We start from the raw sequence: 22269 nt of genomic DNA, 5'->3' as shown, positions 1-22269 counted from the left end.
CAATCCTCTGATGAGCTGACAAGATATCTTTATCGAGTAGTTTCAGAGCAATATCTAAACATAAAGGAATAGCTTCTTCTGGACTTGCTGCTGGAGTGAAGCGTAGTGGCTGCCTGATTGTCAGGTTTGACCAACACTGTTCCGGCTCCACGATTGACTGTAGTCATGCCACGTGGCCGAAGAAAGGAGCAATCACAAACATGCCACATGAGTCCATGAAGACGACCTCTACGCGCGCGGTTCAAACCGACGAGAGAGCGTACGGATTCCTTGCCTCCATTCTTATTGAGACTCTGCCACCACGTGTCTAAAGTGGCTAGTACTGCGCCTTGTGCGACCTGCTGCCGTGCCTAAGTTGTACAAGATCGAACTCTTGCATGATGCGCAGGACATCTGAAACCAAAGGTGCCACAACGACGCTTTTTCTCCGAGCGCAAAGTCCAGCACTCAGCTGCATGGCGAGGATTAGTCAAGGCGGTGACGCTATGCGGGCCCGATCTTGCATAGATCGCTCGCGTGGTTCGCACTGCTCAATTCGAAGTCAGGTCGGGAAGGTCTCACGGTGTTATTGATTCTGTGACGCTGGCACGATCAGCGACAACTGTCGACGTAGTGGTTGGTACCACACCGACCAGCCATGGGAGACTAGTCTTGTTAGCGCCATATCATCTGATGACACCATGTGCAGATTAAACATAATAGATAAAGAAGGATGCCCCGAGAGCGTCCAGCAGCCACTCAGCCATAGAACACGAGACGCTGTTGTGAGATAGCCTGCTGCACAACGGTAGAGATCTCACGGTGTGCTCCATTCTCAATTGTGGCAGCGCAGCGGCTCGTGCTGCACGACGCTTGGCCGACGTTTCTAGCTTCAGGAAGCGCATGACATCGGTGTGTCATGAACGTACAGGGTAGAACCAGTGCTACTGAATGCTTTAGTACGAAACTTGTACACCGGTGTTGACAAATCCACCTCTGTTGGTGGTGTTGATGAGCTTCTCGTACATCCAGAGCCCAACATCTTCACGGCTGATGCCAAACCCTACGACTGGATGCTCTGCTGTACCTTGGCGTACTGCTTCAAGACCTTTACCCGGTGCATCACTCAGCACAGCAGGTCGCAAGACGAGATATCCTCCCTTCGGCTTCGCACTTTTCAATGTCGCCTCCATCTGCCGCTTGTCGTCATATACACCATTTAGAAGCCAGCGGTAGAGCGGCGTCAACACTAGAGGGTAATCCCGTGGTGAATCATTAAGGACACCATTTGCTGAGATGACAACTAACAGAGGTTGTGGGTCCAAGTCGGCCTCTGCTGTAGCCCTCAGTATTGTCTCCGTTGCTGCCGAGCATATGTTTGGCACCGTCATGGTAAGCGGCCGTATAATGCTCAGCTGAGGCGTCGGTATGCCGCCTGTTTCGCATCAGCTCCGACTAGGGGAATCCTGCGCTCACAACCATACCAATACCGCTAATAATGGTATCTACGCCTTCGCTTCCGTAACGCAGCACTTGTTTTACTGTTTCTACATCTCTAACGTCGCCTTGTACGATGTGAAGTCGCTTTTCCACCACATTGTTGGATATACCGCGCTTCTTCAGCTGCTCTTGCAGCTTCTCCGGCGACCTTACAAGAACACTTGCATAGTGCCCGCCTTCTAGGGTGTTGAACAGACAGGCGTTGGTACATCCGCCAGTAGCACCTTTTGAGAGATCATAGGTAAGCGTATCCTTCCAAGCACAGATGCGGACATTGCGGCTTACCAAAGAAAGCAACTCTTCGTGACATGATCGAGTCCACAAGAACGCACGACAGGTCAACCAAGGAGACAGAGTACCTCAGAACGACCTACCTGTCGGCGCTCAGAGCAATTATATTCCACGGCGCCGGATGCTAGATGGTTGTCAAGATTACCGGTCGGCTACTAGCATTGACCGGCGCGAGCACCTATCATTCTCTTAGTAGCGAACGCGGCACAGAGAAGCGTAAGATGACTGTCGCGCAACGACGATCGCAAGACGTAACGCTTTGAGGTAGTCGGTATGTGATGCAAGCTATCGGTTACTAGACTGCGAGTAGCCGGACGCCAAGCACTGAGTAGCCGGTTCAGGTCGTCCAGTATCCGGCTTTAAGTGTTTCCAGCTAGCATGTAAGATGTGGATAAAAATCGAAGAGGTCGATTCGATTGAGGTTACGGTGCGGAAGGCGCGTCGCTGTTGAGATGCTCTGTACTCGTGGCACAGGATATGCTCTGTCGAAATGCGGGCTTTCCAATTGCGAAATCTTGCCTGACCGAGACCACACGCAAGCCGTGAGGATACACCAATAACGAGGTGTCACAGGACCGCAAGCATCAACTGCATATGTCATGAGAACGTAGAAGGGTGAGCCAGCTGTCCATCAATGACCAAATATGGCAGAAGAGAAACCCGGCTTCGTCATTTCGGCGCAACCTTGGATTGCAGCCAGGTCAGTATCATAGTCGAAGCGCACTAAGTGCTCCGGTGGCCTGTTCGTCGTGAACAAGGAGATATGTGCAATGAGACGAGCCTTCGAAGGTCATATGGGCGGCCCGGGACATGTTTGCACGGCCACCAAGCCGCCCAGAATCGTTCCCTCACGGTAAACCGCGTGTAGCTTGCGAACACCACACAGCATTATACGAAACTCGCTCTATCCGGTGAAGAATGGTTCCCACTGCTCGTTGGACTTGGATGGGGGACGGCACGCTGCTAAACCCTTGACAGAGTCGACCTTGACAGCGCCCGCTTAGTGCATTGTCGGAAGTGGTTGATAGCGCATCAGAGTCGGTCATCCTGCCGAAACACGGACGATGCGTTCTCACACAGCTCCCAAAGTACGTTTCTCTGCTAGCACGGCTTGATGGGCTTTGCACAGTTTGGAGGCGCAACCACCAACGCGTGTTCTCGCAAACGTAGGTCGCGGGTTCACCTCTGCAAAGGCGATGCTCCAGTTCGTAAACCCTTAGCATCTGATACGCTACGTAGCACAAAAGTATGTGCAGCAAGCCAGGAAGAAGGCACGACGAAAATGTCTTGATGTCATGTATGCGGGCACTGGGCAGAACCTTGCTCAACCACGCTTCCGTTGCCTTGATGATCCTTGTCACATTGATCAGCATTCATTGATCTTTAGTGTGACTCTCTGGGAAAGAACTGTTCTTGTCATTGATGGGTGCACACTCGCTAATAGGGTGACACATGGAATGTCAAAGTCTGGGGTTGGCGAGCCTGCTTAACGGCAATCCGAAAGGGCTGCCCATACTATGCGCGTAATGTCCGCCAAACTTCGTTTTGATAAGCCTACAATGGCACTGTGCCCTGATGAGGAAGCCATCAATACTCGGGATACGTTAAGCGTTGTCGAGTGGAGCCAAGATCGCGGCTTTTGCAGATATTGTCAATCTCAACTGATACAGTATCCGGTTTGCCCGTTATCGGCATGGGCAGATGGCACCTTTTGGGAACAGGCGGTGCGGTTAAGGATTTTCAGCAAAGATCTGGTGCGGCGACAGCTCCTACGCCTGGCTCGTGCTGCCATGCAGCGCTCACCCGAGCACACGCCACACCCTCTTTTGGCTGTGCGGGAACGATTGTAGGCAACGAGGGGACCGTTGAGATTAAATGAACGTTCGGGGTGGTAATATTGTAGCTAAACGTCGCCGACAAGCAACATCAGAGCCGTTGTAGGTCTGGAATGGCGATCAGTGTCAGAGGCAGCTGCAGTCGGTTACGAATCTTTTAGCCTGATGCATGTAAGATAAGGAACTCCTGACCGTTATACCAAAAGGGGCTATGCTGCATGAGGGAGTGAAGCACACGAGCAACACCACATTCAGGCGCGGGCTGTGAAGTAAGCTTGCAGACAGCTTTCGATAGGTGTACATTCACCGCTCATGAGCGGTAGGAGTATACTGTTGGTACGGCCCGTCAGCATAATCATTGATTACTGGGTCGTGTAAGGCTGAGCGAGTGGCTGATGCAGGAAGGATGAAGCTTCTGTAGCCTCCTGTTGAAAATAGAAAGCCCCGCGCCAAGATTTCGAGCGAATAGTCGACTATTGTTTGCAGGGCTCTGAAGCAAGGTCTTCGCGTGTCTGCAAGGTGATCCGGCTGCGCGAGCAATACGCGGAGTAGTAGCGACACTCGACGCGGAAGCTATGATGGCGTCGATGCCCAGTCGCGAGTGCAGCGTTCCATCCGTCCTGGCTGTCATCGCGTTGGATACGGAGTTCGTGTATCTTCGCGAAGCACTAGGCCGAAACGGGACCAGTCCAACCGTTTCAAACGATTATGGGGGATCAGTCAGGAGCCAACAAGGTACGTACTTAGGACAGCAAGGCAGGACGTTGTGGGAGCGTTAGGCCGCTTGCCACGAAATCTTCAATCATGTACTCGAGCATCACCGTGCAGAGTACCGCAACAAGGACCGGTAAAGTTAACAACGCCAGGCTTGATTTACAACCGCCGAAACGCAGGCAGAGTGGCGGCGTTGGGTGGTGCACCGCCTCTCACAAATCGTTATCGAACCGGGGTCATGCCCCTTGTTGCTCCCAAAACGGAAACAGACGAAGCTTGTTCCCCAGCTAGAAGCTGGATTTCGCGCACGGCGCGCTCTGCGGATCTGAGGGGCCGGTTGTCTTCGACATCATCTCTTTGCGGGTCGCTGCAAGTTACGGGAGGGCGAAAATAGCATTTCCTTACCGTTCACTAATTGGGAGGTACGCTATTCGTTCAATCCCTGAGCTGCCGTGCCGGACATTTCTCATGCATGCCATGCTCGGCTCCCGAACGTGGTGGAGCTTAGCGTGTGGATATTCCAGATGAGCGTCAAGGGGCATGGCTGAGAGCACTGACACAGCGATCCGCTGCGGACGGCTATCCAGCCCTGGCACTGGGATATGCTCGATGAGGAGCCGCCCCTGATGGCATGCGCTGCTCATACATATTGCCAACCGCTGCGCTCCCAAGGTATCTGTCTCGTCCCAATCAATCCCCTTCTGTTGCCTTCGTAGACTAGCCACCTACGCTGACAACATCTCTCACACCTCTTCACCCTACTGTCTAGTTCTTGAGCGTTCCTTTGCTGTGTATCAGAACTCTCTAGCCAGGAGTCTCCTCTTCCACGAACCACTCACTCAAGTATTCTGCAACCTGCTTCGTGTCTAGCCACCACGGACCATAAAACGCTGGAAACAACAACAACCGTCTAATTCGCACTCAAGTCAATCAGATCGTACCTTATAACCACCATTGCTAATTGGAGCGAAACCGTATCTCCAACAAATCTCACCAAAATGGCGAACGTTCTCCTTTTCGGCGATCAGACCGCCGAACAGTACACTCTCCTCCACAAGATCATCCTCCGCAAGGAGGATGCGCTTGTTCGCAGCTTCGTTGAGCGCATCTCAGTCGTCCTTCGTGAGGAGACTAGGGCGCTCCCGCGCAGCCAACGCGATGTCATCCCGGATTTCCTCACGCTCAATGACTTGGTTGAGGCCTACTACCAGAAGGGCTCGAAAGTGCCCATGCTGGAGTCAACCTTCGTCACGATTGCTCAGATCGGCCACTACATTGGCTACTTCAACGTCAACCGCAAGGAGCTCCCAGCCACCAACAACATCCGCGTCCTAGGCCTCTGCACTGGCATGCTCGCCGCAGCCGCTGTCGTTTCCGCGAAGACCATTGAAGAGCTTGTCATTCTAGGTGTGCAGTTCGTCCGCATTGCTTTCCGCTCTGGCGCGGCTGTGGATGCCGCTCGCGGCGTCCTCTCTCAGATTGGTGAGGAGAAGGCACCGTGGTCTACCATCGTCACTGGCACGACCGAGCAGGCTGCCAAGGAGGCCTTGGCTGCGTTCCATCAAGAGAAGGGCATCCCACAATCCAACCAGGCCTACGTCTCCGCTGTCTCCGTGATGGCGATTACCATTTCCGGCCCGCCCACCACTGTGAAGCGTTTCTTCGAGGAGTCTCCAGCTCTTTCGAAGAACCACCGCGTACCAATTCCGGTGTACGGCCCGTACCACGCTGCGCATCTGTTCAGCGATGCGGACATCAACAAGATTGTCGAGGGTGCGGTCGCCGAGGAACTCAAGAAGTTCCAGCCGATGTCTCTCGTTCACTCTGCCTCCACTGGCAAGCCGGTCGTCGCTGAGAACTCTCTCGAACTTGCCAAGCAGGCGTTGGCCGAGATGCTTCAAAAGCCAGTCCGCTGGGACCACCTCCTGGAGGAGGCTGTCTCCCAGATGACTGCCAACAAGTCTCCCGCCAAGATCTACGCCATTGGTGTCAGCAATGTTGCCAACAGCCTTGTCTCCGCTCTCAAGGCTGGAGGTAAGACTGACGTTTCCGTGATCGACCAGAGCGCCTGGGAGGACGCCCCTGAGATCAGCAACGGCCGTACTCAGAACGACAAGATTGCCATCGTCGGTATGGCCGGTCGTTTCCCGAGCGCCGCCAGCCACGAGGCGCTGTGGGACCTGCTCATGAAGGGCCTTGACGTCCACCGCAGGATTCCCGCCGACCGCTTCGATGCTGACGCTCACTGCGACCCATCCGGCAAGGGCAAGAACAAGTCCCACACCCCTTTCGGCTGCTTCATCGACGAGCCTGGTCTTTTCGACCCGCGCTTCTTCAACATGTCTCCTCGTGAGGCTGCTCAGACTGACCCTATGGGTCGTCTCGCCCTCGTCACCGCCTACGAAGCCCTCGAGATGTCTGGTTACGTGCCAAACCGTACACCCTCCACCAAGCTTCACCGCATTGGTACCTTTTACGGTCAGACTTCCGACGATTGGCGTGAGATCAACGCCGCCGAGAACGTCGACACTTACTACATCACTGGTGGTGTGCGTGCTTTTGCCCCAGGCCGCATCAACTACTACTTCAAGTTCTCCGGCCCGTCGTACTCCGTCGACACTGCCTGCTCATCCTCTCTCGCTGCCATCCAGCTCGCTTGCACTTCGCTGTGGGCCGGCGACTGCGACACGGCCTGCGCTGGTGGTCTTAACGTCTTGACTAACCCGGACATTTTCTCCGGTCTTTCCAAGGGTCAGTTCTTGTCCAAGACCGGCTCCTGCAAGACCTACGACAATGCTGCCGATGGTTACTGCCGTGGTGATTCTTGCGGTACTGTCATTCTCAAGCGTTACGAGGATGCCATTGCAGACAAGGATAACATCCTCGGCTGCATCCTCGGCGCTGCCACCAATCACTCAGCTGAGGCCGTGTCAATCACCCACCCGCACGCTGGTGCCCAGGAGTTCCTCTACAAGAGAGTCCTCGCCAATGCTGGTGTTGATGCGCACGAGATTAGCTACGTGGAGATGCACGGTACCGGTACCCAAGCCGGTGACGGCATTGAGATGACCTCGGTCACCAACGTCTTCGCTCCTCGTCATCGTCAGCGTAAGCCGGAGCAGACCGTCCACCTCGGTGCCATCAAGGCCAACGTTGGCCACGCCGAAGCTGCCTCGGGTATCAACTCCGTTATCAAGGTCATGCTCATGCTGAAGCACGGCAAGATCCCGGCCAACGTCGGTATCAAGGGTGAGATCAACAAGACTTTCCCGGCTGATCTGAAGGACCGCAACGTCCACATCTCCACTAAGGAGGTGCCATTCCCTCGCAAGGGTGCCGCCAAGCGCAAGGTGTTCCTCAACAACTTCTCCGCCGCTGGTGGTAACACTGCGCTGCTTATCGAGGATGGTCCTCTTCGTGAGGCCCCAACCGGCACTGACCCGCGCAGCACTGTGCCGATCACCGTCACTGCTCGCTCCATTGCCTCGCTCAAGCGCAACATTGCCAACCTGCAGCAGTACCTGGCTGAGAACCCGGAGACCACGCTCCCATCGTTCTCCTACACCCTCACGGCCCGCCGCATCCAGCACAACTACCGAGTCTCTTTCCCGCTCGACCAGATCAGCAAGGCTGCCGACGCGCTTCAGGCTCAGGTTAAGGAATCGTACAACCCGGTTGCTATGGTTCCATCCAAGGTGGCCTTCTGCTTCACCGGCCAGGGCTCCCAATACACTGGCCTCGGCCAGAAGCTCTACCAAGACCTGAAGAGCTTCCGCGACGACATTAACCAGCTCGACAACCTCGCCCGTATGCAGGGCCTGCCTTCCTTCCTTGAGCTCTTGGACGGCACTGACGTTCAGACTCTCTCCCCGGTCAAGGTCCAGCTTGGCATGGCCTGCATTCAAGTTGCTCTCGCTCGCATGTGGGCTGCTTGGGGCATCACTCCTACTGCCGTCATCGGCCACAGCCTGGGTGAATACGCTGCTCTTCACGTTGCCGGTGTCATCTCGGCCGCCGATATGGTCCTCCTTGTCGGTCGCCGTGCTGAGCTGCTGGTCCGTGACTGCACTCCTCACACCCATGGTATGCTTGCCGTCAAGGGCAGCGCTGAGGCTATCCGCAACACTCTTGGCTCGCGCATGACCGAGATCGCTTGCATCAATGGCCCAGAGGAGACTGTCCTCTGCGGTAGCGGTGAGGTTGTTGGTGCTGCCAACGAGGCTCTTACCGCCAAGGGCTTCAAAGCCACCAAGCTCAACGTGCCTTTCGCCTTCCACAGTGCCCAGGTCGACCCGATCCTTGACTCGTTCAAGAAGATTGCTTCCTCGGTCACCTTCAACAAGCCTTCCGTCCCGGTCCTCTCCCCTCTCGAGGGCGAGATTATCCGCGAGGCTGGCATCATCAACCCTGAGTACCTTGCCCGCCACGCTCGCGAGACCGTCAACTTCTGGACTGCGCTCACCAGCGGTCAGAAGGCCAAGGTCTTCGACGAGAAGACTGCCTGGCTCGAGGTTGGTGCCCACCCGGTCTGCTCCGGTATGGTCAAGGCTTCTATCGGCGCCACCGTTACCGCTCCATCCCTCCGCCGTGGTGAGGATGCATGGAAGACGATCGCCAGCAGCATGTGCACGCTGTTCAATGCTGGTGTGAACATCAACTTCGATGAGTACCACCGCGAGTTCAACGATGCCCAGGAGCTGCTTACCCTGCCAACCTACTCCTTCGACAACAAGAAGTACTGGTTGGACTACCACAACAACTGGACTCTCACCAAGGGTGAGGCTCCGCAAGTCAAGGAGGTCATTGTCGAGAAGCAGGTTGCTGGCGCCGCCGCCGCTGCTGCTCCAGCCATCGAGGCCCCGGCCAAGCGACTCTCCACCTCCTGCCAGAAGGTCGTTTCTGAGGATATTACCTCCACCACTGGCAAAGTGGTCGTCCAGAGCAACCTTGCTGACCCCAAGCTCTACCCGGTTGTCTGCGGTCACTTGGTCAACAACTCGGCTCTCTGCCCATCTTCACTGTACGCCGACATGGCGCTCACCGTTGCCGACTATCTCTACAAGGAGATGCGCCCTGGCCAGGAAGTTCCGGGTATCAACGTCTGCAACATGGAGGTGCCGAAGCCGCTGATTGCCCAAATTCCTCAGCCCGCTGAGGGTCAGCACATCCAGCTCGAGGCAAACGCTGACCTCAACACCGGCTTGGTCCACCTGCAGTTCCGCAGCGTCAAGCCTAACGGTCAGAAGCTCCAGGACCACGCTCACTGCACGGTGCGATACGAGGACAAGGCCTCGTGGGCTGAGGAGTGGTCTCGCTACAACTACATGGTTCAAGCCCAAATCGAGCTTTTGAACCAAAAGACCCTGACGGGTGGTGCCCACAAGGTGCAGCGCGGCATGGCTTACAAGCTGTTCAAGGCTCTTGTCAACTATGACGACAAGTACCGTGGCATGTCTGAGGTCGTCCTCGCCAGTGGTCAGACCGAGGCATCTGCGACTCTCGACTTCCCAACCAAGCCCGAGGACGGTGACTTCTACTGCTCGCCATACCACATTGACGGCTCTTGCCACATTTCTGGCTTCATTGTCAACGCATCCGATCTGCTCGACTCCGACCAGAACGTTTACATCTCACACGGCTGGGGTGCGATGAAGTTCAGTAAGCCGCTCACCTCCGGCATGAAGCTCCGCAACTACGTTCGTATGCAACCGCAGCCGAACAACGTCTCCAAGGGTGACGTCTACATCATGGAAGGCAATGAGATCGTCGCTGTCTGCGAGAGCATCAAGTTCCAACAGATCCCGCGCCGTGTCCTCAACACTTTCCTGCCGCCGAACAAGGGCGCCGCCATGCCTGCTGCTGCACCTGCACCCAAGGCCGCACCAGCTCCCAAGGCTGCGCCAGTTGCTGCTCCTGCACCGGTTGCCCCTCGTCCCGTTGCTGCTGCAGCCGTCAAGGCTCCTCCAGTACCGATGGAGAACTCCCGTGTGTCAGACAAGGCTGTGTCGAAGCCGAAGAAGGCCGCTGCTCCTAAGAAGGCATCCGGCGGTCTCACTTCCAAGGTCATGAAGATCTTGGCAAAGGAGACTGAAGTCGATGAGGCTGAGCTCGTCGATGACGCTGCCTTCGAGAATCTCGGTGTCGATTCTCTCCTGTCCCTGACCATCTCTGCCATCTTCCGTGAAGAGCTCGACATGGAGATCAGCTCCACCCTCTTCACTGACTACCCAACCGTTGGCGACATGAAGAAGTACTTTGCCAAGTTCGACAATGGCGCCGCAGCTGCCGAGCCAGAGGAGGAGGACTCTGACGAGGACTCTATCCCACCATCTGACGCCCCGACCCCGCTAGAACCCGTCGACACCCCAGCAAGCTCCATTGCCCCAAGTGAAGCTGGCAAGCCCGAGGTCGATTCACCCACTCGCGAGACTCTTGCCGATGTCGGTGATGTCAGCCTTGCCCGTCACATTGTCGCGCAGGAGATGGGTGTCGACATCTCTGAGATCACCGACGGCGCCGAGCTTGCCGAAATGGGTATGGACTCGCTCATGAGCTTGACCATTCTTGGTGAGCTGCGCGAGAAGACTGGCATTGATCTCCCAAGCACGTTCTTGACCACCAACCCAACCATCAAGGACATTGAAGATGCTCTCGGTATGCGCCCCAAGGCCAAGGCTGCGGCCCCAAAGGCTGCGCCGAAAGCCGCTGCTCCGTCCCCGTCGAAGAAGACTGACATGAACGAGGTCTCCGCACGGCTGGCCGCTCTTAACAAGACGGACATCAGCTCCTTTCCCAAAGCCACCTCCGTCCTCCTCCAAGGCAACCCGAAGACCGCCACCAAGAAGATTTTCTTCCTCCCTGACGGCTCCGGCTCCGCCACCAGCTACGTCTCCATCCCGAACATCGGTTCCGATACCTGCGCCTACGGCCTCAACTGCCCTTACATGAAGGACCCCACCAAGTGGGAGTGCAGCCTCGAGGTCTGCTCTCTCGTCTATCTTGCTGAGATCCGCCGCCGTCAACCTCACGGCCCATATATCGTCGGTGGTTGGTCCGCAGGTGGTGTGATTGCTTACTCTGTCACCCAAGCCCTCCTTGCCGCCGGCGAGACTGTGGAGAAGCTTCTGCTACTTGACTCCCCTTGCCCGGTCAACCTCGACCCCCTTCCAGCTCGCCTTCACATCTTCTTCAACGAGATTGGTCTCCTCGGCACTGGCGACCCAGCAAAGACACCCAAGTGGCTGTTGCCTCACTTCTCAGCAGCCATTCGCCAGCTGTCTGACTACGACCCGAAGCCAACAATCAAGCCTGTTCCAACGTGAGTCAAAGTACAACTCAGTCCACAGTTCGATTGCATGCTGACCAGAAATTAGTTACGCCATCTGGTGCAGAGAGGGTGTGGCTGGAAACCCCGGTGACCCAAGACCTCCACCGTCCGAGGAGGAAGAAGATCCGGCGCCAATGAAATGGTAAGTAACAACAGTCGTTATGTACGTTTATAGTTGCTGACTTACGTTCCTAGGCTTCTCAACCACCGCACCGACTTCAGTTCGAACGGATGGGACCAGCTTTGCGGCCTCGAGAACATGAAATTCGGAGTGTATGCTTTCGTCCTCTCAACCTGTAATGCGATCTCTGTGCTAACTCTCTCTTAGAATGGGCGGTAACCATTTTTCCATGATGAAGGATCCTCACGCCCCAGCACTGGGCAAGCTCATCCGCGAAGGTCTTGACTGGCAAGCATGAAGACAAGGCGCAGTCTTCGATATTCTTCGCTTCGACAACACCCTGTGGAGGTCGAGTCGTTTCGGACGCCTTGGGCTGAGGTGGTCCTGACGGGAAGCCTTCAAGGGAGCACACAAGCGGCGATTGGGTTTTCATCCACCTTGGCCGGTGATGGATCTTCTCTCTCGACCAACTTTGTTATAACTACTAATCTTTATTGCATGGTTTGGATATGTGCATGGCTTGGAGCGTAAGATAGACACGGGCGCACACACTGGCATTGGGACTTGTTGGGATTCACATTGTAGTTGTGCGGCTTTTATCTTTCGACCTGATAGCTTGGACGAGGAATGGGTTGGCCCCCAGAGTACTCACCGTCCTGTAGCGTCAACAACTTCAACTCTATCAATCTATCTCCTTCCACAGCCTGACACTACAACACCACGCAGCCACGGTCGGACTTGTGACACTGTCAAGCAGGCCTCCGAAAGTCGGACTGACAGTGACGCACGCTCGACTGCAGTGCCTGAGCAACTCACGGCGCCATGATGTACTTAGACCGTTACACTCTGGAAGGGAATGCTGCACCTTGGACTCATTGACGTACAGGGTGATGTTGATTTCACTTTACCTCGGCTGATTTAACAAGAGTCGGCACCCTCTCGCTCACGACCGAGCTGAGTATGCCCATGACTGCGCGGTACAAAGTAGTATCGTCAGACAGTACATGTATTGATTCGTAAGTCCCTACGAGCTGTATATACTGTCAGTCATTCGCAGAGTTCTGGGCCCGTTCGTGCATTCATGCGAGCTTCCCCACCGCATGGTCCCTTTCCGCAGTGTACCTGACAGAAGTATCCTCTTTCCGTGGATGAGAAGACCAATACGGAGCACGAGCAAAATGACTGCTCCGCCATTACCGCACCTGCCCGAGATTGAACGCTTGAGTCCCAGGGTTGTCCGGATACTAGGTGGCAATCCAAATAAGTTCACACTGCAAGGCACCAACACCTACCTTATCGGACAAGGGCGCAAACGGATCCTCCTCGACACTGGCGAAGGCAATCGCACATGGCCCGAGACGCTTCGAAAGGCCCTCACCGATGAGGACGTGGAGATCGAGAAGGTCCTACTGACGCATTGGCATCCTGACCATGTCGGCGGCGTAAGTGATGTCTTGCAGCGTTCTCCGCAGGCCAAGGTCCATAAGAACCAACCGAGCGAGGAGCAGCATGATATCAGCGACGGTCAACGCTTCAAGACCGAAGGCGCAACGCTACGAGCATTTCATTGTCCCGGCCACACGACTGACCATATGGCATTCATACTCGAAGATGAAGATGCCATGTTCACTGGCGACAATGTGCTCGGTCACGGCACCGCTGTTTTCGAAGATCTGCCCGCCTACATGGACAGTCTAAATCGGATGCAACACCAGTTCTCTGGCCGTGCATATCCCGGCCATGGCGCAGTGATCGAAGATGGCAAGACTAAGATCCAGGAATATATTGCGCACCGCAAGGAGCGGGAGGACCAAATTCTGGGTGTGATGAAGGACGAACCTCCCAACAGTGGCGGTGAGGCCGGCGAGGGCTGGACGAGCATGCAGATCGTGAGGGTGGTCTACAAGGACTACCCAGAGAGCTTGCATATGCCGGCTGAGAGGGGTGTATTGCAGGTACTGAGTAAGTTGGGGGGAGAGAGTAGGGTGAGGAAATGTGAGGATGGCAGTTGGGCGGTGGCCGCAAAGAGTGCACTATAGATGATACAGCCGTTGCCCTCCAGCTCAGTCTGCTTCTGTTTGGTGTTGTAGGATATCTCATAATTTCTGCGCTCGAAGTCACAGGGTATCAGTCGGAAACACACCCGTGCTGCTGTTTGGGACATTCGCTGGCGCAGCATATCTAAAGGCTAATTGGGTGGGAAGACCTGCACATGCACCCTGACGGATCCCCATATACCTGTGACGACAGTGTAGGTTATTGCAACCCGGACACTTACACCTGTCCAGCTATCTCAGACTCCGTCTCGTGCAAGTCCACTTACTCCGCTCGCAAGTGACGCGATAGTTTGCGTCCGCCTTCCTTGCTCGCGCTAATGCAGCACTCTGTCTGTAACCCGACCTTGCAACATGCCCAATGAGCTCCACTCCTCCCTGTCGCGCCGTAGATCATGGAGAAGGCACTTGCCAGCAACAGGCATTTCTCCAGTTTTGTGCATCCCTTCATCACGCGCTATACAGAGCCAAGCTGAGCCGTCTCTGTTTCATGCTTTCTCTATGAATGGGGGGCTAAATGCAGGCACGGGACGATAGTTGTGCAAGCGGTTCGATTATGGGCGAGACGCAGGTATGGTATGCTTTCCGCTTCACGCACATTTTCATTGCTCTCGTGGAGTTAGCAACAATGCATTTCTTATTCTTGTCTTTCATTGCAGCAGCGGTATGGGGCTTCGCACAAGCCAGGGTTGTACCGGCTTCGCATTTGCTTCATGAGAAGCGAGAGCATGCCGGCACTGGCAATTGGGTCAAGCGAGCGCGAACAGCACCGCACGTCAAGGTGCCAGTGAGGATAGGTCTCAGGCAGAATCAGTATGCGCTCAGTCAAGCGCAACAATGGCTCATGAACGTCTCGCACCCCGGAAGCGAGAACTACGGCCAGCACTGGTACGATCCTCCTGTCAAGGTTTTGTCGCAAGATGCTCGCTAATGAATGATACAGGACCCAGGAGGATGTCATTAATACATTCGCGCCATCGGATGACAGTACGGTAGCGGTGAAAGAGTGGTTGGCAACTGCACTCCCAAGCAGAGAGATCACGCATACCAAGAATAAAGCTTGGCTAGCATTCGATGCTACGGTTCAAGAGCTGGAAAACCTCGTCCACGCTGAATACTACGAGCACCATAATGGCGATCGCGCAATGATTTCCTGCGAAAAATACCACGTCCCGGCCTCAGTCAAGGAACATATCGATTACATCACGCCAGGAGTAAAGGGCGTGCATTTTGAGTCAAAGGATCTGAAGAAGCGCAGCCGGAGGCCTAACCAGGACGGTTCCGGGTATGCGAGTCGGAATGGCCGGTACGGCGCTGTCATACACGCACACGTACGCACAATACTCGAGCTAATATACGACTCAGGCAACCCCCGCAGATACGGCCGGCTATAAACACTCCTTTGCAACAAGATCAGTTGGATACCTGCGATCAAATCATTACACCAGCCTGCTTGCAGGCATTGTACGATTTCGAGCCGCTACCGCCTAACGCGACGATTAGTCCGAACAATTCGCTGGGCGTCTTCGAAGAAGGTGATTACTACTCGCAAGCGGACCTTGACAGCTTCTTCACAAACTTCACATCATACATCCCGAATGGCACTCACCCAGTGCTGGACTCCATAGATGGCGGCATGGCTCCCGTGGTCATAAGCTTGTCTGGTGGCGAAAGCGATTTGGACTTCCAGCTTGCTATCCCCGTCATCTATCCGCAGACAACCACGTTGTTTCAGACGGATGATACGTACTATGGTCTGCAGTTAGATCCCAACGTAACTGGGATATTCAACACTTTCTTGGTAGGTGCCACGCGCACAATGCCTATGGTAGCGGTGACGTTCGATGTTCGTGCTGAGGCTGACCATCGGTAGGACGCTATCGATGGGTCGTACTGCACTTACAGTGCCTATGGCGAGACCGGGGACGACCCGATTTTGGATCCTGTGTACCCAGATCCTAACCTGCCGCCGCCGAACGGATACCAGGGCCAAAGGCAATGCGGTGTCTACGCGCCTACCAATGTCATCTCGATCTCGTACGGGGAGCAGGAGGAAGACCTTCCGGCGTATTATCAACAGCGCCAGTGCAATGGTAAGGCATTTGCAACCTGCTATTTTGACAATGAGTGGGTGCTGAGTCTAGACAGAGTTTCTCAAGCTCGGTTTACAGGGCGTTTCGATCTTTGTCGCAAGTGGAGACACTGGCGTTGGTGGGCTAGCAGGACATGGCTCGGCAAACGGCTGCCTACGAAATGGAACTGTCTTCTCGCCTACACATGTACGACCCTCATTGATAACGAACCGCGTGTTTTGATCGCTGACTGTCACCAGCCTAACAGCTGTCCGTGGTTGACGAACGTCGGCGCAACGAAAGTGGTGGGTAGCTCTTATACTATTATGCCATACCTGCTGTCTGTGACATCGCTAATAGTTGCACCTCCGCCTTGCAGTATCCCGGGCGTACGGTCTACGAGCCAGAATCTGCGGCCAACGATCCTGCAGGCCATCCATACCACAATGCGTTCTCTTCTAGCGGAGGTGAGGCGCTCGAAGTTGTGAACGATTTTATTGTCCGAAGCAGTGCTAATAGTCGTTCTCAGGCTTCTCCAACATCTTTACTGTTCCCGATTACCAGGCTTTCGCTGTCCAAACGTACTTCGCCGACCATAATCCACCGTACCCATACTACAACGACGGTCAGTACAACACTAGCGATGGGCTTTACAATCGCAACGGCCGCGGAATCCCTGACGTTGCGGCAAACGGCGACAACATTGCAGTCTATGCCAGAGGTAGACTCGCCACTCAAGGAGGCACCAGCGCTTCGGCGCCTATCTTCGCGGCACTCGTCACGCGTATCAACGAAGAGCGAATCAGTGCCGGCAAGGGCCCGATCGGCTTCATCAACCCCGTACTCTATCAGCACCCGGAGATCCTGAACGATATAGTCAATGGCACGAACCCAGGGTGTGGGACTTCCGGCTTTGATGCCGTGCCTGGGTGGGACCCTGTCACTGGCCTAGGGACGCCTAATTACCCGAAGATGTTGAGCTTGTTCATGAGCCTGCCATGATGCGTGGCGGCTTGGTGTCACTATATTGCGCCATGAGGAATGATGCTGCTTTGAAGATAGTGACAGGATCTGATGGAGCGACCCCACCGGACGGCCAGTGAATAGCTCCATCGAACAAAAAGGCCAAATAGGGCGCTTGCCACCATATTGATCACGCTTTCTCAAATACGACTCTGCAACCCTAGAAGGCTTTCACTGACTATCTTGAGGACTCACTAGCACTACGATCATCTCCCCCATCGAATACGTAGACACCTACAGCACGGAAAGCCTAACACAATGGCTGGCGCTTACAACATCGAAGAGCTACGTGAGCAGGTCGCTCGGGACACCGAGATCTTCAAGGCCGAGAAGGCTCGCTTCTATCGCCTCCAGGACATGGCTTCAGCGGACATCACGGAGACCGATCGCAATGCCATCATCAACTGGTCGAGAGCATCCATCTCCGACTATAGCTCGGAGCTAGAACGCATGGAGCTCAAGGCAACACCCACAAAAGAGGAGAAAGAGGTCATGCGTGTGCTGAACCAGTTGATCATGCTCGGAGATCAGATTGCCGAGTTCATGTCCCACTTCGTCGCCGAGTATGAAGCTAAGTTCGGGCGTACGGGCACTGATTCTGCCACCTTGCCGGAGGGTGCTGTGGTACGCCCGGACGGCAAGACCATGGTGCCGAAGACGATTAGAAACGCCGCTGAAACAACAGCTCCACTGCTCGAAGAAATACCTATCACTGCGTCTCACACGCTGTCTGCAGCTTCGCAGCGCTTGATCCAGCCCGAAATGTCCGCGAATCCTAGCATTGTGGTACAGCCGCCGTCGCAGTTCGCTTCACCACCATCGGCACCGGATGTCGTGCACCCAGAGAGACTTCCCAAGGTTGTCACAGCCGGTACTGATCCCAAGGAAGCCAGTGATCACGATGCTGAGTCGGAGAACGTGGTGGAGGAATCAATAGAACCTGTCGACATACTCAACATGGACAATGACCCTAAGGGCATCTACAAGATCTTGGGCCTTGCGCCGGACGCGACTATGGTGGAGGTCAAAAAGCAAGTCGATTGCAATAATGTCCCTTCCTTCTGACCAGACAGCTAACAATGCTGGTAGGGCAATCAAGGTCAAGACAACTCGACTGCACCCTGACCGAAACCCAGATCCCGATGCGAGCTCGCAGTTCGCCGATTTCCAAGCACTCTGTAGGGAGACCGTGGAGACGGAGCAGAAGCGGAAGGAGTACGATAGCATCAGAACCCAGGATCAGCTTACGAACCTTACAAAGAGGGTTAGGCAGTTGACCACCGGCACAGGTCTGCGCACATGAGGTTCCTGGCGGCCGGACGGTCAGGCGTGGCTGAAGCGATCAAGGTATACACTGTGTGCACTGGCGTTTGGTAGGCTCGGTCATAAGCTCAAAGACTTCAACAGTCACCGTAGGCTTGCTTGCTCCTGCAGGCTACCATGAAGATATCATGCTCCAATGACTGTAGCACACATACTGTAGGATCTGCTCTCAGAGTACCTTGCACTCAGCAAACCCCGTCTATCTTGGTAGAAGTACCGGTCTCTTGCAATAGGAGCAGCACAAGCTATCAAAGTCAACATGTCCAGCCCAACGTCTGCAGCGGGCGCAAGCATGGCCGACCTTGCAGACCTTATCTACAAGCACACCGAAGAGAGCAGGCATCTTCAAACGCAGATTGACCAGCTGCGCCTTGACATTGCGAATAACGTGCCCACAGCCGGTGTTAACGCGCTCGGACAGCTCGAAACCCAGGGCAAGAAGATGGTTAAAGATCTTGTCCGCCGCATCGAAGTTATCGAGAACAAGCCCAGCCAGACGGCAACGGATCGCCAGTATCTGCAGGGCCTGAATCGACATCTGGTTGTTTGTGACAGGCAGGTGGATCAGCTTGCTGAGCTCACAGCTCTGATGCTCGAGGCTCGAGGCAGTGTCGGAGAAGGACGTCCTAGCCGCTCGGAGCTCTTGGAGCCGGAGGAGGGGCTGTCACCGAGTGATAAGCCGCGCATGTACAAGGAGAAGGCACCGCATGTGTACCCAGTCGCACCAGCCCTCGCCAACAGTCCAGAAAAGCACGTGCCATCGAAAGGAGCGCAGCATGCTCGCCAGGGTTTTACCTTGGGAAGCCCTGCAGAGGCACTCGACACTCGCCAAAAGGCTGATGTTGCCGATGATCCCAAGGCATATGAGGAGTATCGGCACGACTTTGACCCTGACGGCGGGGACGACGACGAGGTAGATGAAGAGGAACCAGAAGTTAACAAGTCAGTCTGGTGAGTTCAAGCATCCTTCGTCCAACAGCGCCGACTAACGCACTGATGAGGCCAATCTGTTATCGCATCATGGATGTCGATCCAGCGACAGACCCATACTACTTAGCAGACGCTTGCAACAAGTAAGTCGAGGTGAACTTCACTCCACTGCCGCTGCTGATGTCTGTCAGGGCATACCGGAAGCTCTCGTACCAGCACGATCCGAAGTGTCTACCAAATGACGTGGATGCGCCGGCACGCTGGGCCGCTATTACCAAGGCGTATGAGACGCTGAGCGATCCGGAGCGCAAGAACTTCTACGATATACATGGTCGGACGCCGGCCGAGTTAGAGGACTTTGATATATCGAGGCTGCGGATTGGTGGTTGATCTGCGAAGCTGACGGTCGGCTGGTAGTACATCTCGGGCCTTTAGAAAGATGATAGTCCCATGGAGTGAGTGCTTGTCCATGATTTTGGTATAGATAATGTGTACTGCGAGCATTACCATCACGGACGAGCTGTAGGCTATGGCAGTAGATGTATATCTTGTGTCAAGCACTCATTCGACCTCCCCGTCTCATTTGCTGGCATTATCACCCCATCGGCCATTTTAGCAGTATCAGCAGGGATGATATCCTTGAGATGCGGCGTGAAAATAGTGTTCGAGTGCTTATGATCTCCTAGCACCATCCATGCTTCACGGCAGGTAGTGATTAAGAAGATCAAACCTCTTTAGGGCGTGATGCTCAGAAGGTTTGCTGAATAGCTCATAGCTCCGTAGATAGTGACTCGCAAACACGGCGACACCAACGCAAGCTCACGCTTTGCAATGGTGTTTGAACATCGTCAAACCCGCTGTTCCATTCTATATCACAGCCATAATAAAGCATCATGTCGGACTCTCGAAGAGTAAGCGGCATCTTCGAGCCACCAAGCGACCATGACTTGCATGTCGTTAGCCCCATCGAGCCGTGTAGTCCTCGCATCACAAGCGGCATCGAGCGCCAACCGACCGGGCTCATGACCACAAGCCCGTCACAGGGTAAGGGTAGTTCTGCTTGGAGGCTGATCTCGTCCAGCGATGAAAGGGCCAGACAGCTGCGGGTCCGTTGCAGCCTTGCCCTCACGAGATTCAACGAGCAGGACCTGACAACGACAGTGGCCGAGTGGACAAGGGCTTGGTTCGAGTATGTCTCCGACTTCTTTTCAAGCGCCTCCTTTGTTCCTGAGGTTAGGAGCTCTGACACCCAAGCAGACTCATCAACAACGGCGCCGACGGCACTCTTTCGAGCGAGCGTGGCGAAGCTCCACTGGTCAACAGCCCCTTCTACATCGACTACGGCATCAATGTGCACGTTGCTCCGTCTGCCTTCGTGCACCGCAACGTCTACTTCGGAGACAGTCCGCATCCGGACTGTCCGATTGTGGTGAACGAGGGTGTCTTCATTGGGCCGAACTGTCAGATACTGACCATTGCACACGACATGGATTGGAGGCACAGGCATGGACCGTTTGGGCCATGCTGGACTGCTCCAGTCGTGATTGGCGAAGATTGCCATGTTGGCGCAGGGTGTACAATCATGTATATATCTTGACATGTTCGCAGCGATTTGGGGATAATGTTCGCTAATTACAGCCTATCAGGCCCGGTGTGACTATAGGATACTGCGCTGTTGTCGAGGCCGGCTCCATAGTCACCAACGATATCCCGCTATATCATGTCGCGGAAGGAAACCTTGCCCGTATGGTCAAGAAGGTGGCAGCTGATACGGCTACTGCCCCGGATTTGCTGTATAAGCGTCGTGGCATGGAAGTAATGGTCGTACAACCTGGCAACAGAGCGGCTGAGATGAGTGCTGCGCTCATTAACAGCGCTCCACAAGAGCCCATCCCAAGCCCTCCATGATGCGATACACGAGCTTGCCGGAGAGCACATGAGGCAGGAATCCCATCGATGAGATGTAGCCTCAGCAGTACCGCAGAGCTCAAAGCCGGTCCTACGGCCAGGGCAGCCGACGAGTGTTAGATTTGCTGTGGCGACGGAGAGGCTGGTCGTAATGGACGCCATGCTATTCGTGGTGGCCATAATGGTGGCGTGGATGATCGTGCATGTCGTGCTTTACTGAGGGCCTGAGGCAAGAGTCTCGGCGTCTCGATCAAAGCTAAATCAGGTTGGTAGAGAACCCGTGGTTGGGAAGACCAGTAATCACGCGTGCCTTCCGTTTTCGACTGATGATGCATCATCGAGCTCACTTCACGTCGTCTCCTCCACCATCTCCTCGTCACGGTCAGTCTTTCCGTTGTCCGTCGTTAAGCCTACTGCAGCCTCGGCTTCCTTCTGGCTGTACGGTTCGTCCTTGAGCTGACGCAGACGTCGCTTGTGCGGCTTTCCCTTGGCATGCTTGATGAGGTTCGTCTCGCTCTCGAACCACTTAGCACACTCCACGCAATAGTGCTGCCCGAAGCCTGGTAGGTCCTCCGGCGCTTTGGTCTCGTGGTATTGCTCTAGATGTCGTTTCGACTTCACGTCTGCATGAATCTGGTCCAAGTCACGGGTGTGGCGGCGTGTTTTCGAGCGCGACTTGGGCCCACGGATGGCGGGCATCTCGTCTTTCCTGCACCCAACTGTAGCCGGTATATGATCACAGTGGTCTGCGGACTTTGATCCTCTTGCCGTCGTATTGCCTTTTCGTCGCCGGCATCGGCGTGTCGACCATAAGACAGAGGCTTTACCGACCGTCCGAGCGGGAGCCGTTTAAGCGTGCTTTTTCTGCGTGCACAGGCCACCTGAATAGCCTCGGCGTCATTGGCTGGTGTGGTCTGGCTTATCCGTTTCCGCTGCAGCGAGGCGAGGCGAGCAAGCTCTCGGTAACAGCTCTGCAGCACTGTGACGTTCGAACAACCACTTCCTACACACCCACCACCACCACCACCACCCCCAACACTCCTCCTGTCCACCTGAGCCGTTGTTGTCATTTGGGCCAGGTCTTGGTGTGATCGACTGTCCATATCATCATCTTACATACACAGCAGCACATCCACCACCACGATGTTGTCGGCACGGGCAGCGGCGCGGCAACTGGTATGCTTCCATACCT

The 22269-nt window shown here is 55.0% G+C and overlaps 10 protein-coding genes across 10 annotated transcripts; 8 read left to right on the top strand and 2 right to left on the bottom strand.

Moving 5' to 3' along the window:
- Nucleotides 1-935: 935 nt before the first annotated feature.
- BAUCODRAFT_145536 (uncharacterized protein) lies at nucleotides 936-1789 on the bottom strand (the record flags this gene model as incomplete). Its single annotated transcript, XM_007674549.1, has 3 exons — nucleotides 936-1414; nucleotides 1464-1703; nucleotides 1765-1789. 3 exons carry the CDS (start codon nucleotides 1787-1789, stop codon nucleotides 936-938), a joined length of 744 nt encoding a protein of 247 aa, XP_007672739.1.
- Nucleotides 1790-3296: 1507 nt separating this feature from the next.
- On the top strand, nucleotides 3297-3620 carry BAUCODRAFT_119786 (uncharacterized protein; the record flags this gene model as incomplete). The annotated part of the gene is made up of 1 exon (XM_007674548.1): nucleotides 3297-3620. The coding sequence occupies one exon, from the start codon at nucleotides 3297-3299 to the stop codon at nucleotides 3618-3620; it is 324 nt and encodes a 107-aa protein (XP_007672738.1).
- Nucleotides 3621-4102: 482 nt separating this feature from the next.
- Nucleotides 4103-5015, top strand: BAUCODRAFT_370343 (uncharacterized protein). The gene is made up of 2 exons (XM_007674547.1): nucleotides 4103-4340; nucleotides 4472-5015. The coding sequence occupies exons 1-2, from the start codon at nucleotides 4181-4183 to the stop codon at nucleotides 4711-4713; spliced, it is 402 nt and encodes a 133-aa protein (XP_007672737.1). The 5' UTR covers nucleotides 4103-4180; the 3' UTR covers nucleotides 4714-5015.
- Nucleotides 5016-5317: 302 nt separating this feature from the next.
- Nucleotides 5318-10973, top strand: BAUCODRAFT_30707 (uncharacterized protein; the record flags this gene model as incomplete). The annotated part of the gene is made up of 1 exon (XM_007674546.1): nucleotides 5318-10973. A coding segment is annotated over one exon (5656 nt), but the record flags the coding sequence as incomplete, so codon positions are not given.
- Nucleotides 10974-12634: 1661 nt separating this feature from the next.
- Nucleotides 12635-14064, top strand: BAUCODRAFT_30705 (uncharacterized protein). Its single transcript, XM_007674545.1, has one exon. It carries the CDS (start codon nucleotides 12946-12948, stop codon nucleotides 13804-13806), a length of 861 nt encoding a protein of 286 aa, XP_007672735.1. The 5' UTR covers nucleotides 12635-12945; the 3' UTR covers nucleotides 13807-14064.
- Nucleotides 14065-14449: 385 nt separating this feature from the next.
- Nucleotides 14450-16895, top strand: BAUCODRAFT_119783 (uncharacterized protein; the record flags this gene model as incomplete). The annotated part of the gene is made up of 8 exons (XM_007674544.1): nucleotides 14450-14709; nucleotides 14765-15127; nucleotides 15187-15622; nucleotides 15695-15914; nucleotides 15970-16100; nucleotides 16154-16198; nucleotides 16273-16360; nucleotides 16423-16895. 8 exons carry the CDS (start codon nucleotides 14450-14452, stop codon nucleotides 16893-16895), a joined length of 2016 nt encoding a protein of 671 aa, XP_007672734.1.
- Nucleotides 16896-17174: 279 nt separating this feature from the next.
- Nucleotides 17175-17981, top strand: BAUCODRAFT_21871 (uncharacterized protein; the record flags this gene model as incomplete). The annotated part of the gene is made up of 1 exon (XM_007674543.1): nucleotides 17175-17981. One exon carries the CDS (start codon nucleotides 17175-17177, stop codon nucleotides 17979-17981), a length of 807 nt encoding a protein of 268 aa, XP_007672733.1.
- Nucleotides 17982-18359: 378 nt separating this feature from the next.
- BAUCODRAFT_370575 (uncharacterized protein) lies at nucleotides 18360-19749 on the top strand. The gene is made up of 3 exons (XM_007674542.1): nucleotides 18360-19190; nucleotides 19241-19312; nucleotides 19361-19749. Exons 1-3 carry the CDS (start codon nucleotides 18499-18501, stop codon nucleotides 19557-19559), a joined length of 963 nt encoding a protein of 320 aa, XP_007672732.1. The 5' UTR covers nucleotides 18360-18498; the 3' UTR covers nucleotides 19560-19749.
- Nucleotides 19750-20478: 729 nt separating this feature from the next.
- Nucleotides 20479-21077, top strand: BAUCODRAFT_63637 (uncharacterized protein; the record flags this gene model as incomplete). The annotated part of the gene is made up of 2 exons (XM_007674541.1): nucleotides 20479-20753; nucleotides 20816-21077. Coding segments are annotated over 2 exons (537 nt in total), but the record flags the coding sequence as incomplete, so codon positions are not given.
- A 387-nt stretch (nucleotides 21078-21464) lies between these two features.
- On the bottom strand, nucleotides 21465-21776 carry BAUCODRAFT_59233 (uncharacterized protein; the record flags this gene model as incomplete). Its single annotated transcript, XM_007674540.1, has 1 exon — nucleotides 21465-21776. A coding segment is annotated over one exon (312 nt), but the record flags the coding sequence as incomplete, so codon positions are not given.
- Between the last annotated feature and the right edge of the window lie 493 nt (nucleotides 21777-22269).

Source organism: Baudoinia panamericana (genome assembly GCF_000338955.1).
Source record: "Baudoinia panamericana UAMH 10762 unplaced genomic scaffold BAUCOscaffold_2, whole genome shotgun sequence".
Classification (NCBI taxonomy): Eukaryota; Fungi; Ascomycota; class Dothideomycetes; order Mycosphaerellales; family Teratosphaeriaceae; genus Baudoinia; species Baudoinia panamericana.
The sequence above is the reverse complement of the archived record's forward strand: the minus strand, read 5'-3'. Positions and strand labels throughout refer to the sequence as shown.

What these genes read in the sequence shown, in the direction of transcription:
- BAUCODRAFT_370343 (XM_007674547.1), top strand. Translation starts at nt 4,181, where the DNA reads ATGATGGCGTCGATGCCCAGTCGCGAGTGCAGCGTTCCATCCGTCCTG. An exon ending in ATCAGTCAGGAGCCAACAAG is followed by an intron (nt 4,341 to 4,471) that starts GTACGTACTTAG and finishes TAACAACGCCAG; the next exon opens with GCTTGATTTACAACCGCCGA.
- BAUCODRAFT_30705 (XM_007674545.1), top strand. Translation starts at nt 12,946, where the DNA reads ATGACTGCTCCGCCATTACCGCACCTGCCCGAGATTGAACGCTTGAGT.
- BAUCODRAFT_370575 (XM_007674542.1), top strand. Translation starts at nt 18,499, where the DNA reads ATGTCCAGCCCAACGTCTGCAGCGGGCGCAAGCATGGCCGACCTTGCA. An exon ending in GAAGTTAACAAGTCAGTCTG is followed by an intron (nt 19,191 to 19,240) that starts GTGAGTTCAAGC and finishes CGCACTGATGAG; the next exon opens with GCCAATCTGTTATCGCATCA. An exon ending in TTAGCAGACGCTTGCAACAA is followed by an intron (nt 19,313 to 19,360) that starts GTAAGTCGAGGT and finishes GATGTCTGTCAG; the next exon opens with GGCATACCGGAAGCTCTCGT.